Source organism: Alosa alosa, chromosome 23, assembly GCF_017589495.1.
Source record: "Alosa alosa isolate M-15738 ecotype Scorff River chromosome 23, AALO_Geno_1.1, whole genome shotgun sequence".
Taxonomy (NCBI): Eukaryota; Metazoa; Chordata; class Actinopteri; order Clupeiformes; family Clupeidae; genus Alosa; species Alosa alosa.
In genome coordinates this window covers 1,455,521-1,471,371 of record NC_063211.1, presented here as the reverse complement: position 1 = coordinate 1,471,371, position 15,851 = coordinate 1,455,521, and the positions used below count along the sequence as shown (strand labels likewise).

The window sequence follows — 15,851 nt, the reverse complement described above, 5'->3', positions numbered from 1 at the left end:
GTGGACTGCGCCTTCAGATTAAAAAAAAAAAAAGCCATTTAGAACATGTTTGATGATGGTGGATGTTATTGTCCAATGTTTATAAGAATACCAGTGGTATTAAATGGTTCCTAGAGTGTTGATGACTGTACATATTGTGAATGTGGATAAAACAGTGTGTTAAAAGTTGCAATTGGTGAATAATCTCTTTTGAGAGGTGGATAAACTGTAATAAGAGGTGGATAAACTCTATTTCTGAAATTTCAGAGGTGGGTAAACTGCGTTTACTTGCGTTTAGCCTCCACTACATCCCTGGCTACCGCCCTTGGCCTACTGAACTGAACCATCTCTCTGACCAGCAGTGGGCCTGAGCTATAACCTGGTCACCCAGCCCCACAAGGGGGAGCACTTCCCTCAAATGTGAACTGAACAGATGTAGTGGTGTCTCTGCCCCACAAGGGGGAGCACTTCCCTCAAATGTGAACTGAACAGATTTAGTGGTGTCTCTGTTCTGTCCTTTTCAGTAAGCAGGCCCAGCCTCACAGGTCCAGTGATACTGCCCGCTACCAGTGCCCATTGATACTGCCCGCTACCAGTGCCCATTTAGCAGATGAAAGCACCAGATCAGGACGTACTACCAGGACAGAGATGCTCTTGCTTATTAAACATCATCTAATAATCACCATGAAGGGCAGCCGTGGCCTACTGGTTAGCGCTTCGGACTTGTAACCGGAGGGTTGCCGGTTTGAACCCTGACCAGTAGGCACGGCTGAATTGCCCTTGAGCAAGGCACCTAACCCCTCACTGCTCCCCGAGCGCCGCTGTTGTTGCAGGCAGCTCACTGCGCCGGGATTAGTGTGTGCTTCACTTCACTGTGTGCTGAGTGTGTTTCAATAATTCACAGATTGGGATAAATGCAGAGACTAAATTTCTCTCACAGGATCAAAAGAGTATACTTATACTTATTGTTCTGACTAAGTCCTAAACAAAGTCTAGTACTGGTTGCTAATACAGCGGATTAGGTTTAGACGTGCGTCCAGTGCGCTCAAACATGGCAAACGGAGAGTTCAGTAATTGTTACAATTATCTCGCAGGTTTATTTTACATCCATATATCATACAGCGGCAATAACTTTAACTCATAATACATGTAACCAAAATAACAAACCGAATTGCTCACCACAAAGGCTAGCACATATGCACATAGGCACAAAGGCACAGTCGAAAACTGTTTGCTTCCCAAATTAGCAACACCTGCGTCTGGGTTTCCTGTAGGTTAAATGGCCTACCTGGGCTGACCCGAGGTCGGCTGAGCCACAAAGCACATACAGCCCCCTAGTGGCACCGAGCAAAATTAAATAAAATAATACAAAATGAATATGGCTCATACACTTATATAGAGTGATATATTGATTCTAGAAGCTTGGTAGTTTATGGAGAGAACTTGTATCTCATTATGACCATCTGAGACTGCACACTTTATCAGAGAGCATTTGTAAGGCATCCCAATATCAGTAATTTCATTACAATCATGGAACGAGCACATATACGTTTAATGACTGTGCACTACATATACAGTACGTTTACTGACTGCACTACATATACTTTTAATGACTGTGCACACATACGTTTAATGACTGCACACTACATATATGTTTAATGACTGTGCACATATACGTTTAATGACTGTGCACTACATATACGTTTAATGACTGTGCACTACATATATGTTTAATGACTGTGCACTACGTATACGTTTAATGACTGTGCCATGTCAAGAATAAAGGCAGGAAGCACAACTACCGCAACGCTGTTAAAACGGCAAAGCATCACATTTCCAGCATCTTCTGAATATTCAACATAATATATAAAATTAACAAAACTGGCAGTCATTCAAATGTGAAAGATCAAGGCTTAGGGAGCATAAACTCCAACTATTCTGCTTGTTTGAACTGAAAGTCCATTGTACAGGACATTACACAGTAAGATTCAGCACACTCGATTCTCTGGGCAAGAGCTGTAGTTTATTTATGTTCGTTGCTCTGGCAATCCCCTGCTATTACACACACATTAGACTTCAAAGTTCACTGCGATGTGCAATTAAGTTCCAGGCTTCCCTGTAAATGATATTGTTTTTGCAGACAAGCCACAGGGGTCTGTAAAAGCTCTTGTTATTGTCTTGGTTCTAGCAGTTGTTCCTCTCTCTCTCTGTCTCTCTGTGCCCTGCGAGGGACTGTAAAAGCTCTTGTTATTGTCTTGGTTCTAGCAGTTGTTCCTCTCTCTCTCTGTCTCTCTGTGCCCTGGGAGGGACTGTAAAAGCTCTTGTTATTGTCTTGGTTCTAGCAGTTGTTCCTCTCTCTCTCTGTCTCTCTGTGCCCTGGGAGGAACTGTAAAAGCTCTTGTTATTGTCTTGGTTCTAGCAGTTGTTCCTCTCTCTCTCTGTGCCCTGCGGCTCTAGAGCGTCTCGGGGACCCCAGGGTGGTCCTCCTGCTGTGGGGTCTCCAGGGGCGAGGGGCCGTGCTGACGGCCGTGCTGACCCCTGTGTCGGCCCAGCACGCGTGGGCTGGGCAGGCTGTGGAGCGAGCTCCTGGAGCCTTGGCGGGACAGCTGGAAGGACAGCTGCCGCTTCCGCATGTGGTCGGCTGGCGTGGTCCAGTGAAACTTGCGGGGCCCTATGCGCGTGGGGCTGTAACAGACAGGTGTGTCCGCTCCTGGGACCTCTTCGCCGGGGTCGTCTTCTACCTGAGCCTCAGGCTTCAGGGCTTGCTCTGGACTTAGGGGAGCATCATTACTGCTGCTGTAAGTTTTTGGTGCGGCCTCTGAAAGCGATGTTGTCTCAGTTGCACTGTTGTCATAGTTACCGGTCGAGGTGGGTGCGCTGATGACCACCTCAGGCACATCAGTGAAGGGCGGGGAGTGGACGTCTGTATCGGGGGAGGAAGGGGTGCTGTTGACCTCTTGAAGGGTAGCCAGTGTGTCCAGCAGATGAGGACTGAGGAGGTGAGGGTGGGGATGGGAGTGCGGACCAGCGTGGGGGGGCTTGGGTGGCATCGGGGCGTCCTCTGGCCCCCCTGGGTGGACACGGTGGTCCGCCACGAAGGGGAGAAAGCTGGGGATGTCACTGCTGTGGCGCTTGAAAGCGGGGCGCGGGTGCGACCGGTCAGAATGCTCCTGCACGCTCAGCAGGCGACGGACGCGGCCCAGCACTGTCTCCTGCCGCCGCAGCCCATGGGGATCCGTCTCCTCGGCCTGGAAGATCTCCGACAGCCTGGAGGGATGGAGGACAGGAAGCACACAGGCCCTTAGATACGAGTTAGAGCCCTTAGATACGAGTTAGAAAACCTTAGATACGAGTTAGAAAACCTTAGATATTATATGAGTTAGAGCCCTTAGATACGATATGAGTTAGAGCCCTAAGATACGAGTTAGTGCCCTTAGATATGATATGCGTTAGAGCCCTTAGATCCGATATGAGTTAGAGCCCTTAGATATGATATGAGTTAGAGCCCTTAGATACGATATGAGTTAGAGCCCTTAGATACGATATGGGTTAGAGCCCTTAGATACGAGTTAGAGCCCTTAGATACGATATGAGTTAGAGCCCTTAGATACGATATGAGTTAGAGCCCTTCGATACGAGTTAGAGCCCTTAGATCCGATATGAGTTAGAGCCCTTAGATACGAGTTAGAGCCCTTAGATACGATATGGGTTAGAGCCCTTAGATACGAGTTAGAGCCCTTAGATACGATATGAGTTAGAGCCCCTAGATACGAGTTAGAGCCCTTAGATATGAGTCAGAGTGGTTACTACAGAGAAAAGGGGGTAGGTTCATAAAGTCTAGCTCTGATTTCACGATTTTATTCCACCCGTGTACTGACATACTCTGATTATCAGCAAGAAAATGGTTAGAAAAGTATTCCTTCCTCTTGTATATTATGCTGGGTTTTAAATATACAAGGATACAAGGATACAAGGAAGTTTATTGTCACATGCATATAGTTACTGGAAGTAAGAAATGCAGTGAAATTATGTCTGGTGTCAGCCTATTTGTGCATTTATGGGGGTAAAGAGTGCAGAAGAGGGTGCATAAAAAAAGGTGGTGGAGGATTGGGGATTGGGGATGGAGGGCACCAACAAGGAGCACCCAAGAGCAACAGGGGCAAGGAAAACTCCCTTACCAAGGAAGAAACCTTGGGCAGATCCACGGCTCAAGGGGCTAACCCAACTGCCAGGGGTCTTGGTGTGTGTGTTGGGGGGATGACAGGGGAGATGGGATAGTGTGCTGTGTATGTGGGGAGAGGGCAGTGTGCAATATGTGTGTTGGGGAAGCTTCCCCATGAGACAATGTGCTGTGTATTGGGGGCAGTGTGCTGTAAGTATGTTGGGGGATGTGTGTTGGAGAAGCTTCCTGATGAAATAATGTGCTGTGTATGTAGGGGGCAGGGACTTACTATTGCAAGCAGAGTACTGTATGTATGATGTATGTGAGTGATGACAGTGAAGATGTGTGTGTGGGGCAGAGGGGAGTGGAGCAGTGACTGTGTGTGTGTGTGTGTGTAGTGTTTAGGTGGGGGCAGTGTGCTGTAAGTATGTAGAGGATGTGTGTTGGAAAAATCCTGAAGACAATGTGCTGTGTATGTAGTGGGGGTTCAGTGTGCAGCAAGTATGTAGAGGAGGCTTACTGTAGCAAGCAGTGTGTTGTATGTATGTGAAGTGATGACAGTGATGATGTAAGTGTGTGTGTGTGTTGGGGTGGGGGGCAGAAAAGGCTAGGCAATCAAGGACATGGGTAGATGGAGGAGAAATCAAAAATAATAAATAAAAAGTTCTATGGAGATGTGCAAAAGTTGGAGAAAGTCAGATATGTGTGTGTGTGTGTGTGTGTGTGTGTGTGTGTGTGTGTGTTTTGACGTGTGATGAAATAAGAAAATAAATAAAAGGTCTGTAGCATAGGGAGAGGGAGATGTAAAAGTGCTAAAAGTCTTGTAGGTGTGTGTGTGTGTGTGTGTGGGGGTCATGTCATGAGTGCTGAGTAGTGAATGAGTGCAAAGTCAGTATAGTGTGAGTTCAGAGTTGGGAAATGTTTGAGAGTGCTGAGGAGTGAATGTGTGCAAAGTCAGTATAGTGTGAGTTCAGAGTTCGGATGGCCTGGGGATAAAAACTTAAAAAACTTAATAAAAACTCCTGTGTCTCTCAGTTCTGGCTTTGTGACTACATAGGCGTCTTCTTGATTTCAGTGGTAGGAATAATCCATTGACACAGTGATGAGAAGAGTCCTTCAGAATCTTTTGGGCTCTTAGGAGTACTCTTCTGGAATAGATATCTTGTAGAGCAGGGAGTTGAGTTCTTATAGTACATTCAGCTGAGCGCACTACTCTCTGCAGAGTACTACAATCTCTAACTGTGGAGTTCCCATACCAGGTGATGATGCTACCAGTTAGAACACTCTCAACCGCTGAAGTGTAGAAGGCCTTCATGATGGATGTAGAAACTTTGAATTTCCTTAGCTGACGAAGGAAGTAGAGTCGTTGTCTGGACTTTTCAGAACATATTGAGTGTTAACAGTCCATGTTAAGTCTTCAGTAATGTGGACACCAAGGTATTTAAAACTTGTGACTCTCTACAGGTTGCCCAGCTGATCATTAGTGGGGTGTAACTGTAGTTCTGCTGCTGCCTTCTGTAATCCACTACCATTTCCTTGGTTTTATTGATATTCAGTGTCAAGCTGTTAGATTGACACCACTGTGCCACCTCATCAACCTGATCCAAGTACAGCTGTTCATTGTTGTTACTAATCAGGCCCAAGATCACTATGTCATCTGCAAACTTGATGATGGAGGTATGACTACTGTTGGCTTTGCAGTCATGTGTGTAGATGTTGTACAGCAGTGGACTCAAAACACAGCCTTGGGGAGCACCAGTGCTGATGGTTAATGAGTCAGATGTCAGACCCCCCCTCTAACCACTTGTGAACGGTTGGTGAGGAAGTCAAATATCCAGTGACACAGGGTGGTGTTCAGTCCTAAGGCCTTCATCTTTGTGACCAAGGTGAGAGGTACTATCGTGTTGAATGCTGAACTAAAGTCAATGAACAGCATCCTCACATAATTCCCATTCCCCTCCTTCAGGTGAGTTAAGGTGGTGTGCATAAGGTTTGAGATGGCATCCTCTGTAGACCTGTTGGCTCTGTAAGCAAATTGGAGGGGGTCGAATGAGGCAGGGAGGGATGAGCAGATAATGTTTTTTCACAAGCTTCTCAAAACACTTAATCACTGTAGACGCCAGGGCTACTGGGCGTAGTCATTCAGACATGATGGACTTTTGTTTTTCGGTACTGGAACAATAACAGACTGCTTGAGGCAAGTAGGAACTGTCTCTTGAGCCAATGATGTGTTAAAGATATAAGTGAACACAGGAGCTAACTGAGCAGCGCAGGATTTCAAAACCCTGTTAGAAATTCCATCCGGTCCAGTAGCTTTTCTACAATTAACCCTCCTAAAGGCATTGCTCACATCGACCTCAGAGACACAGAAAGGTGCATCCTCATTTGCTTCACATGCTGCAGCTAGTCCAATATAGTCTGTGTTTTTCATGTCAAAGCGAGCATAAAAAGCATTAAGTTCATCAGGGAGGGCTTTACTCACATTCATCATAGGAGGGGACTTTCTTTCAAAGCCAGTGATGGTTCGGAGTCCTTTCCACACACGTGCTGGATCACCCTCCAAGAAATCAGCTTCAACTCTGTCTCTATAGCGCCGCTTAGCATCTTTAATAGCTCTACGTAAACTATAAAATGCTGCTTTGTAATCCGTCATATCCCCTGAAATAAGCCCAGCGTTATAAGTCATGGTGCGTGTCTTTAATGCCGTTCTCACTTCTCTATCCACCCATGGCTTCTGGTTAGGGAAGCTTCGGATCTTTACAGTTGGGATGATGGAATCAGTTAGCATATGTGATTAGATTTGATGTGTTTGCATTAACACTGGACAGGGCATTTGTGTGCCGGCCTACAACACCTCTGTGTGGATGTTTGCAAGTGTGTGTGTGCGTGTGTCCTAATCCCAAGTCTGTAATGGTACTATGGCAGGTGGTCTATGGTACAGCTGTGTGCGTGAGTGTGTGTGAGTGTTTGTTTGTGTGGGTATGTGTAGGTGTCTCCTCACCTTATCACTGTTGTAGAGCTTCAGAGAGAGAGAGAGAGAGAGAGAGAGAAAGGGAGAGTGTGTGTGTGTGTGCTCTCACTGCAAACAGCCACCAAGTACACGTCTTTCGTCATGTGAGGTCATGTGTCGTGTGATTGTGTGTTTGGGTGGGTATGTGTGGATTTATCCTCACCTCACTACAAGTCTATGGTGGAGCTGCAGATTTAAATATATATATATACAGCTCAAGAAAAAATGAAAAGTCCACTGCACCTTTTTACTGATGTCATCCTACGGTTACTGAGTGGCATTAGAATGAATTGATGGTCATATTAAAAATTACGAGATCAAATTCAAATATGAGCATCAACTCATTCGAATGTCACTCAGCAACTGTAGGATGACATCAGAAAAATGTGCAGCAGACAGGACGAAAAAATGCACTGAGATTTCGTACGGTCATCATCCACTACTTTGAGATTTCGTACGGTCATCATCCACTACTTTGAGATTTGGTACAGTTATCTCCACTACTTTGAGATTTGGTACAGTTATCTCCACTACTTTGAGAGCTTGGCACAATGCTGAAAAGATAGTAGGGGGTCCGTACACATTTACTTTGTCCTCTCCTTTAAGGAACAACCCTTGTTTACTTTGTCCTCTCCTTTAAGAAACAACCCTTGTTTACTTTGTCCTCTCCTTTAACTCATTGAATGCCAAGCTGTTTTCGGGAGCTATAACGTCTTTCATGAAATATGAAGTGTTGCCTGTTACTTACTTGTGTAAACTTTCCGGGAAGTGATCAGCAAGACCTGGCGAGACTGCCACCTAGTGATAGATCCACGAAAATGGCCTGGTTTTGACCTGACGTGCATGCGTCACTGATTCGACCCAAAGCGGCAACAGAGTTATGATAAAATGTCCAGATAAAATGTCCAGATTGTGCGTTTTCATGAGTTTTCGATCGTCATATATTTAATTTCCATTCATCACAGAGTTCACAAAAAATCACATATAAGGTGTGTTAGAGTGTCTAGTTCGTAATAAAAAAAAAAAGCTAAAAACGTAATATTATGTTTTTGGCACTCAACGCATGGGAAGGAAAAACATAATATTACGTTTTTGGCACTCAATGAGTTAAGGAATAACCCTTGTTTACTTTGTCATCTCCTTTATGAAACAACCCTTGTTTGTTGTCAGGTGGCCGACCTTTTACTCCTCCCACTTGGTCGTCCAAAGGCATTCATGGACTTGCGCCAATGGTACACTGCGCTCATTCCAAGATATTCAAGCTCAGTATGGATCTCCAGGCTTTTCCTGTTTCCTGTATCTTCAGCTAAGGTCAGTGATGTGGGCAATGGGCATATGGGGGCACATCATCCCCTGTCCACTCATGTTACCCCAACAATGGTTCTCGAGGCCTGGCCACAAAGCTATATAATCTATCAGTAAGCTCCATGAAATCACTGCCTATTATGTCAATATGGGAAAGGGAGCTGAGATTGATGGGTGTTCAGCCCGATTGGGAAAACATATGGACTAACTTAGGCTTACCGCTGACATCAAAATGTTTAGCACATCAATTAATCCACTATATGGTAATCCATAGAGCCTATGCAACAACAAGACATTTTAAAACGAATCTCTCCCAGAGCCCACACTGCACTCTATGAGCCCACACGGCACTCTATGAGCCCACACTGCACTCTATGAGCCCACACGGCACTATATGCACTCTATGAGCCCACACGGCACTCTATGCACTCTATGAGCCCACACTGCACTCTATGAGCCCACACAGAACTCTATGAGCGAGCCCACACTGCACTCTATGAGCCCACACAGCACTCTATGAGCCCACACTGCACTCTCTGAGCCCACAAGGCACTCTATGATCCCACACTGCACTCTATGCCAAAACTCCACGGGCACCTTTCTTCACATGTTTTGGGACTGTTCCACTGTATCCGCTATATTCAGGAAGTATGCTATTCATATACTGTCATATGCTGTCAAAAGTTTGGCATTTGCAGGCTTTACTGCTGCCAAAAAATCAATCTTTCAGTTGTGGTTAAAACCAGATACAAACCTCAAATGTTTCTGGATTAATTCCTTGCTTATTTTTGCAGCATTAGAAGAGATTACTGCTAGACTGAATAAAGCTAGCTTATGCACAATAAATGCATGGAAGGGACTCTACCAATGAATCTATTACAAACACTCTGATCTGCCCTTTTGTTTATTTACATTGTAAATAAACATTGTGGACATTGTGTAAAAAGCAAATAAAAACAGAATGTGATAACATACAAGTTGTATAAATCCATATTTAGCAGGAAAAAGAACATAGACAACATATCAAATGTTGAAAATGGACTATTTCATGAAAAATATATGTTCATTTTGAATTTGATGCCAGCAACATGTTGCTGAACATCTTCATTAAACAAAATGTATGGGGTATTAGTCATCCATTATTTATCCATTCCATGCACCTAATTTGACAAATCTGGACTGCAGACAGGCCATTTTAGCACTTGGACTCTTCCTCTATGGAGAAATACTGTTTAAATATGTGCAGAATTAATTTAGGCATTGTTCCCCTGAAATATTCAAAGTCTTCCCTGGAAAAGACATTGCCTGGATGGCAATATATGTTGCTCAAAACCTGTATACAGGGTGTACTTTGGAGTGGGTAAGACTGTCTTTAGTGGCAGGCTAGCACATACCGTTGACTTGCGCTAGCCTAGCACCTGCGAACTCTGCAATTAGAAGGACTGGATGAAACGTGTTGAAAACGGTCTCCACTGATAAATATCACACTTGCTTACTTGGAAATGAGGTCCTATGTCCAAAATCCTGAACCACCCCTTTAAGGCATTTGTGGAGAAGAAGGATGGTTCGTGTGTTTTCTTCCTACACCTCACGGTAAGCTATTTCGTTGGTCTGATTGGTTAGGTCTATCCAATTGAGTGCAGAGGCAATATTCCCCCCCTGTATCGGTTGAAACACGCCCCATAATTACGTCCCAATGGAGCAGTATTATACTCATATTCTGACTAGAATTGAGTATGGCTACGTCAGGCTACATTAATACTGTATTTTCCATGAAATAGTCAAATGTGTCATTTTCAACATATGATATGTATATTTGATATGTTATATATTTGATATGTCTGTGTCCTTTTGCAACTAAATATGAGTTTAAGAGATTTGCAGATTATTACATTCTGTTTTTATTCACATTTTACACAACTTCCCAACTTTTTCTGTTTTGAGGTTGTATATATTGTGGTTTTATACTATTTATTGGATGAGCTGCGTGTGTTTGTGTTTATGTGTGGGTAGGGGAGTTTGTGTGTATGTGTGTGTGTGTGTGGTCCAAATGTGCAATGGTCTCTTAAATTTCTCCAGAGCTGTTTATATTGTAGAGAGAGAGGGGGAGAGACAGAGGGAGAGAGAGAGGGAGAGACAGAGGGAGAGAGATGGAGAGAGAGATGGAGGGAGAGAGAGGAGAGAGAGAGAGGGAGAGAGAGATGGAGAGAGAGAGAGCCCTCACCCCAAGTCTGTGGTGGAGCCGAGGAAGGAAGCGATGCAGTAGTCGGCAGAGGCCACAGTGTAGGGCGGCCTCACATCAGCCTCATTCCAGTACATGTCTTTAGTCATGGGAGGCAGGTTCATATGCATCTCATCCACAGCCATTAGAGATACCTGATATGTGCACACACACACACACACACACACACACAGACACACACACATAAATACATACAGGCCCACAAAAAAATAGACACATACACACATAGACATAGAAACATACAGTTTGATTAACGTGTATGCTTAGTTATGTAGAACTATTATCAAGATTGTCACTATTATCAAGAAGACTAAAGCACTGAAGCCAACCTGTAGATTTCTGTCAATGCACCAGTTGGTCTCAAAGTCGTCATCATCCTCTCCAAAAGGATTGATGAGCTGCTCTGCCACCTAGAGGCCAGTCACAGATATTAATGAAATATTCCTACAGTTATTTAGTTCTCATTCAGTATTGGATGAGATATTCCTACAGTTATTTAGTTCTCATTCAGTATTGGATGAGATATTCCTACAGTTATTTAGTTCTCATTCAGTATTGGATGAGATGTGTTTTTTTTTTCTTCCCGCTCTCTGGACAAACACACATCCTCAAATCAAAGATTTTAGAGCGGAGCACTCTAGATAGCTTTCAGTATGCTTCATTCAGGAATCGGCAACACAACCAGTACCAGTTGCTAATGAATAGAATTTGTTGGCACCCTTAAAGATTATTGAAAGAATAATTAATTTCTTCCTTTAAAGTGAAATTCATAGCAATATTCTCATAGCTGCATGCCCTTTTATGTCATAAAGCCAAGAATGTTTCAAAAGGATTGTTTGTTGTTTATTTTAAGTAGATATTCTAAAATGGTGCTCCTAAAAGATTAAAACGTATTGGAATATAGTGATGTTGAAAGCAAACTATTACACCTCAATTATTATTATAGAAAGTGGTTGAATAACGCTTGGCTCCGAAAGTGGAAATTTTCACTTCATCAGTTATTTTGCCTATAATCGCAGAATTACATTAGCATGTTGTGGTGTCTGGTCGCTAGTCTCTTCTGTATGTGAATTACATTAGCATGTTATGGTGTCTGGTCGCTAGTCTCTTCTGTATGTGAATTACATTAGCATGTTATGGTGTCTGGTCGCTAGTCTCTTCTGTATGTGAATTACATTAGCATGTTGTGGTGTCTGGTCGCTAGTCTCTTCTGTATGTGGATGGGGCTTTAAAGGTCAAAAGGTCAAACCTTGAGCCAGCCGGAGTAGAAGAAGAACTGCAGCAAGGTGAAGATGGGCACGTAGAGGTCAAGGTCATGACCTGGATAACCTTGGCTGGAGTCGAGGAACTGACGTCCAATAAGGCAGGCCACGAAGAATGTGTACACTGCTAACGTCACAACCTGAAGACAGACAGAGAAAGAATGAGAGAGAGAGAGAGAGAGAGAGAGAGAGAGAATGAGTTGACATGGACAAGTGGATATTTGCCTGAGAAGCTGTTGAAGAACACATTAAAGTTAAGTATTTTTCATCCCAAAACTCTCGAAGACTCCCCCAATGTCAATTAGACAGAGAGAATCAAATAGTTTAGGTCATGTTTTCACATCTGTGTCCACCATGTAGCATTTTAGTTCAGTGTGTAATGCACTGAACACCTTTTCATTTGTGCCAATTATGGTTAATACAAATACTTTCATCACTCTTTTATCCATAGTATACCAAGATAAGCTACGAAATCTTTTTCTATGATTATTCCTCTTCATCTAAATATGTGTGCTCAATAACGTGTTAAGACAACTTTACAGCCATAATGAAATGTTATCTACTCTGTACACCCTCATGTATATGGCAGTGTTTCCCCTACAATGTATTCATCAGCGGCGCAGCGCCGCTCCTGGAATTCAAGCACCACTGCTAAGTTGCCTAATTAAAAACAAAATAGACGCAAGTGAACTTCAGGAATAGCTGCCGTTCGTTCAGGTTTCATGTCAACAAATAATAGTAGGCTAACGTTGGCGCAGTCAGGGGGGCCTATTGCACAAAACTAGGAAAGGGATTAAGCCGGGATATCTTGGTTATCCTGGCTCAATTCATCCATGATCCAGTTGCACAAAAGCTGGATAGGGGGCAGCAGGATATGTTATGGTATAAATCACCATGACGATTTATTCTGTGGAGCTAGCCTGTGGGGTGTACTACGAATCTCGATTAGTGGGTTAGCGAGGTATGTTGCGCTCAAAGCCAGGGTATGCTGTGACACGAAAGTGGATCTGTTTTAGTGTCGCTATATCACCATGGTATCTTATGCTGTCAACCAAACCTGAGGGGTATTCCATCAACCTCGCTAATGAAGGCGGCGCTTAACAGAAATAGCCTGGCTTGAACTAGCGTAGATTTTCACTTGGGGCTGAAGCCGTTCCATTAAGTTAGCGACATCTTGGCCTTGTTTATTCAAGCGAGGTTTAGTTCAGCTTCATCTCTGCTCGTGCACTAGGTAGAACAGTAGACCAGAACAGTAGAGAAAAGAGGATATATGTCGTAAAATTAAGACAATACTAGACGATTTCTGTTCGATTTGGCAAGCGCCATCTACAGGATTTTCATCGAAAGTCATCAAATTTAACATCGAGAGAACAAAATAGATTGCCTACAGAAATTGGAGAATGAACAAAACGAGTGAAGCGACTGCTATTTGTACCCCCATACATTTGTGCGTGGATGCGATGTAAACACCCTCACTGATGTGCTGGTGAATAGAATTTATGCTTCTGCGTCGACACAATGCAGTTGCCTTTATGTCGGCGTAAACCTTTCAAAGTTTTGTGTCTCTTATGTCTGCGTCGCTCACCACCGCAAAGGTTGTTAGAACAAACTCTTACTGCTGCTCGTTGGCGATACGAAGTGTTCATTTCAAAACGTTACTGGCAGATAGACCGTTTACAATCGGATAACCCCGTAATTGTAACCAAAATATGTCTGAGTAGCCTGGCTAGCGCCACCACTTCTCTCTGGGAACCAAACGTTAATTTTCTCGTTTTTGAAAAAAATGCCCAGATCCGTTTATTGGGTGCCACGAATGTCTATCAAATGCGTCTGTGCATAGCTCATCATCGTGCTCCATGGTCTCCAGGCTGCCTTAGCAGCGTGAATCAAATCGCGCGCAAGGCAGCATGGGAACACCCAGGCTAATGTCTGAGTTTATTTGCAAAGCTTATGTTAGCGAACTAGTATGATGCTACTACCCACAGGTTGCTTGAAGCAGCCGGCTCAACACACAGAGCGAGTTGACCAATCACAGTTATGTGCATAAAGTTGAAGCAAAAACATAGCCTACATTTTTAAAATAGTTTTCTTTGTGCATGTTGATTAACTAATAAATTAATAACTAATTAACATTTTCGTATTCTAATTCTGCATAAAGTTAATTTAATGATGGTAATGATTTAATGATGAAATATTGCTGAGTGTTGATGAAATGGTGGCACAGGCCTATCGGTTGTACTGACTCCTTCACATTTTCATGACCTAGCCTAATTATATAGATATTGTAGTACTTTTTTATATCAGTCTTTGAAAACTGAAAAAAAATGTCAATGTCAAAAAATCATTTTCGAGAATGAGGATTAAATACTGGACATAGATTAAATATTGCTGTTTTTCCTTTGTCTCCCTCACATTTTCATCTTACGACTAGTAAACAAAACCATATGATTTACTTAATGTTATACAAGAACAGAATAGAATTGATAAGGGATGATAAGGGATCAGATTACAAAAATAATTCAGTGGAAATGCATGGATTCCAGTTTCTTCCAGTAGCAGCAACTGGAATCCATACATTTCCACTGAATTATTTTTTTGAATCTGATCCCTTATCATACCTGTTCATTCATACTCGCCGCCGACTTTATCGTGACTAAATTCAAGATGGCTGCAAACGCTAAACTCTGTGAAGATACTGTCTGTATAAATCGTCTTGTAAGTAAACTACCAGTGCTTTTTCAAAGTTCTCAATGAAAAGCACTGGTAGTTTTTCAAAGCTTCTGCTTTATCCATCCATTTTTATACCATTTTTATATGCAAAACAAGGACAGTAAATCTGTGTGTGTGTGTGTGTGTGTCTGTGTGTGTGCACGCGTGCACGTGTGCGTAACCATGGCAATGCAACTAACACACAGGAAGATCAGTACACATTGTTCATTACAGTAACACAGTAATGAACACCAGTTTGCCTCCAGCCTGTGTGTGTGTGTGTGTGTGTGTGTGTGTGTGTGTGTGTGTGTGTGTGTGTGTGTGGTCCAGTTTGCCTCCAGCCTACCTCTAGGGTCCTCAATTAAAACAAACCAGCTTGTTCCGGACCCAAGGAAGTGGGGCAGCACAAGGATTAGGAGTTTGGAGACAGGTTGTGTGTAAGTGTGCTTATGTTAGTGTGTGTGTGTGTGTGTATGTGTGCTTATGCTAGTGTGTGTGTGTGTGTGTAAGTGTGCTTATGTTAGTGTGTGTGTGTGTGTGTATGTGTGCTTATGTTAGTGTGTGTGTGTGTGTGTGTGTAAGTGTGCTTATGTTAGTGTGTGTGTGTGTGTGTATGTGTGCTTATGTTAGTGTGTGTGTAAGTGTGCTTATGTTAGAGTGTGTGTGTGTGTGTATGTGTGCTTATGCTAGTGTGTGTGTGTGTGCGTGTGCGTGTGCATGTGCATGTGCGTGTAGGTGTGTGTGTGTGTGGGCGTGTGGGTGTGTGCTGCGTGTGCATGTGTGTGTGTGTGTGTGTGTGTGTGTGTGTGCGTGTGGGTGTGGCGTGTCGTGTGTGTGTGTGTGTGGGTGTGCTATCTGACTCACCTGAGTATAGACAAGTGGGATCCCCACCCAGTCATAGCCAAACAGAGTAGAGCACCAGGTCCTGAACTTGTTCATCTCCTGTTTACACACACACACACACACACACACACACACACACACACACAGACACACACACACTGCATTAAACCTTTAAACTATTGGCAGTGTAACATGATCATGGCTGTCCTTGCTGGTCTGTTTGGCATGACCATGTGAATTAGCCAATTAGAGTTTGTCCAGTTGGCTGCTCCCTGGCCTTGTAAGAACCTAGGAACTTTCTCACTACACTTAATACTGCATAATTTCCTCTGTGTGTGT

At 43.5% G+C, this 15,851-nt stretch overlaps 1 protein-coding gene across 1 annotated transcript in view; it reads right to left on the bottom strand.

Annotated features, from left to right (window-relative positions):
- Nucleotides 1-1,050: 1,050 nt before the first annotated feature.
- LOC125288255 (bestrophin-3-like) overlaps nt 1,051-15,851 on the bottom strand; it is a 24,716-nt gene continuing 9,915 nt past the window's right edge. The window contains exons 5-9 of the mRNA XM_048234456.1: nt 15,534-15,611; nt 11,948-12,100; nt 11,028-11,108; nt 10,681-10,832; nt 1,051-3,246 (exon numbers count right to left, since the gene is read on the bottom strand). Of these exons, the coding sequence (XP_048090413.1) occupies nt 2,433-3,246; nt 10,681-10,832; nt 11,028-11,108; nt 11,948-12,100; nt 15,534-15,611 (1,278 nt within the window). The 3' untranslated portion in view covers nt 1,051-2,432. The remainder of the gene's footprint in view (nt 3,247-10,680; nt 10,833-11,027; nt 11,109-11,947; nt 12,101-15,533; nt 15,612-15,851) is intronic.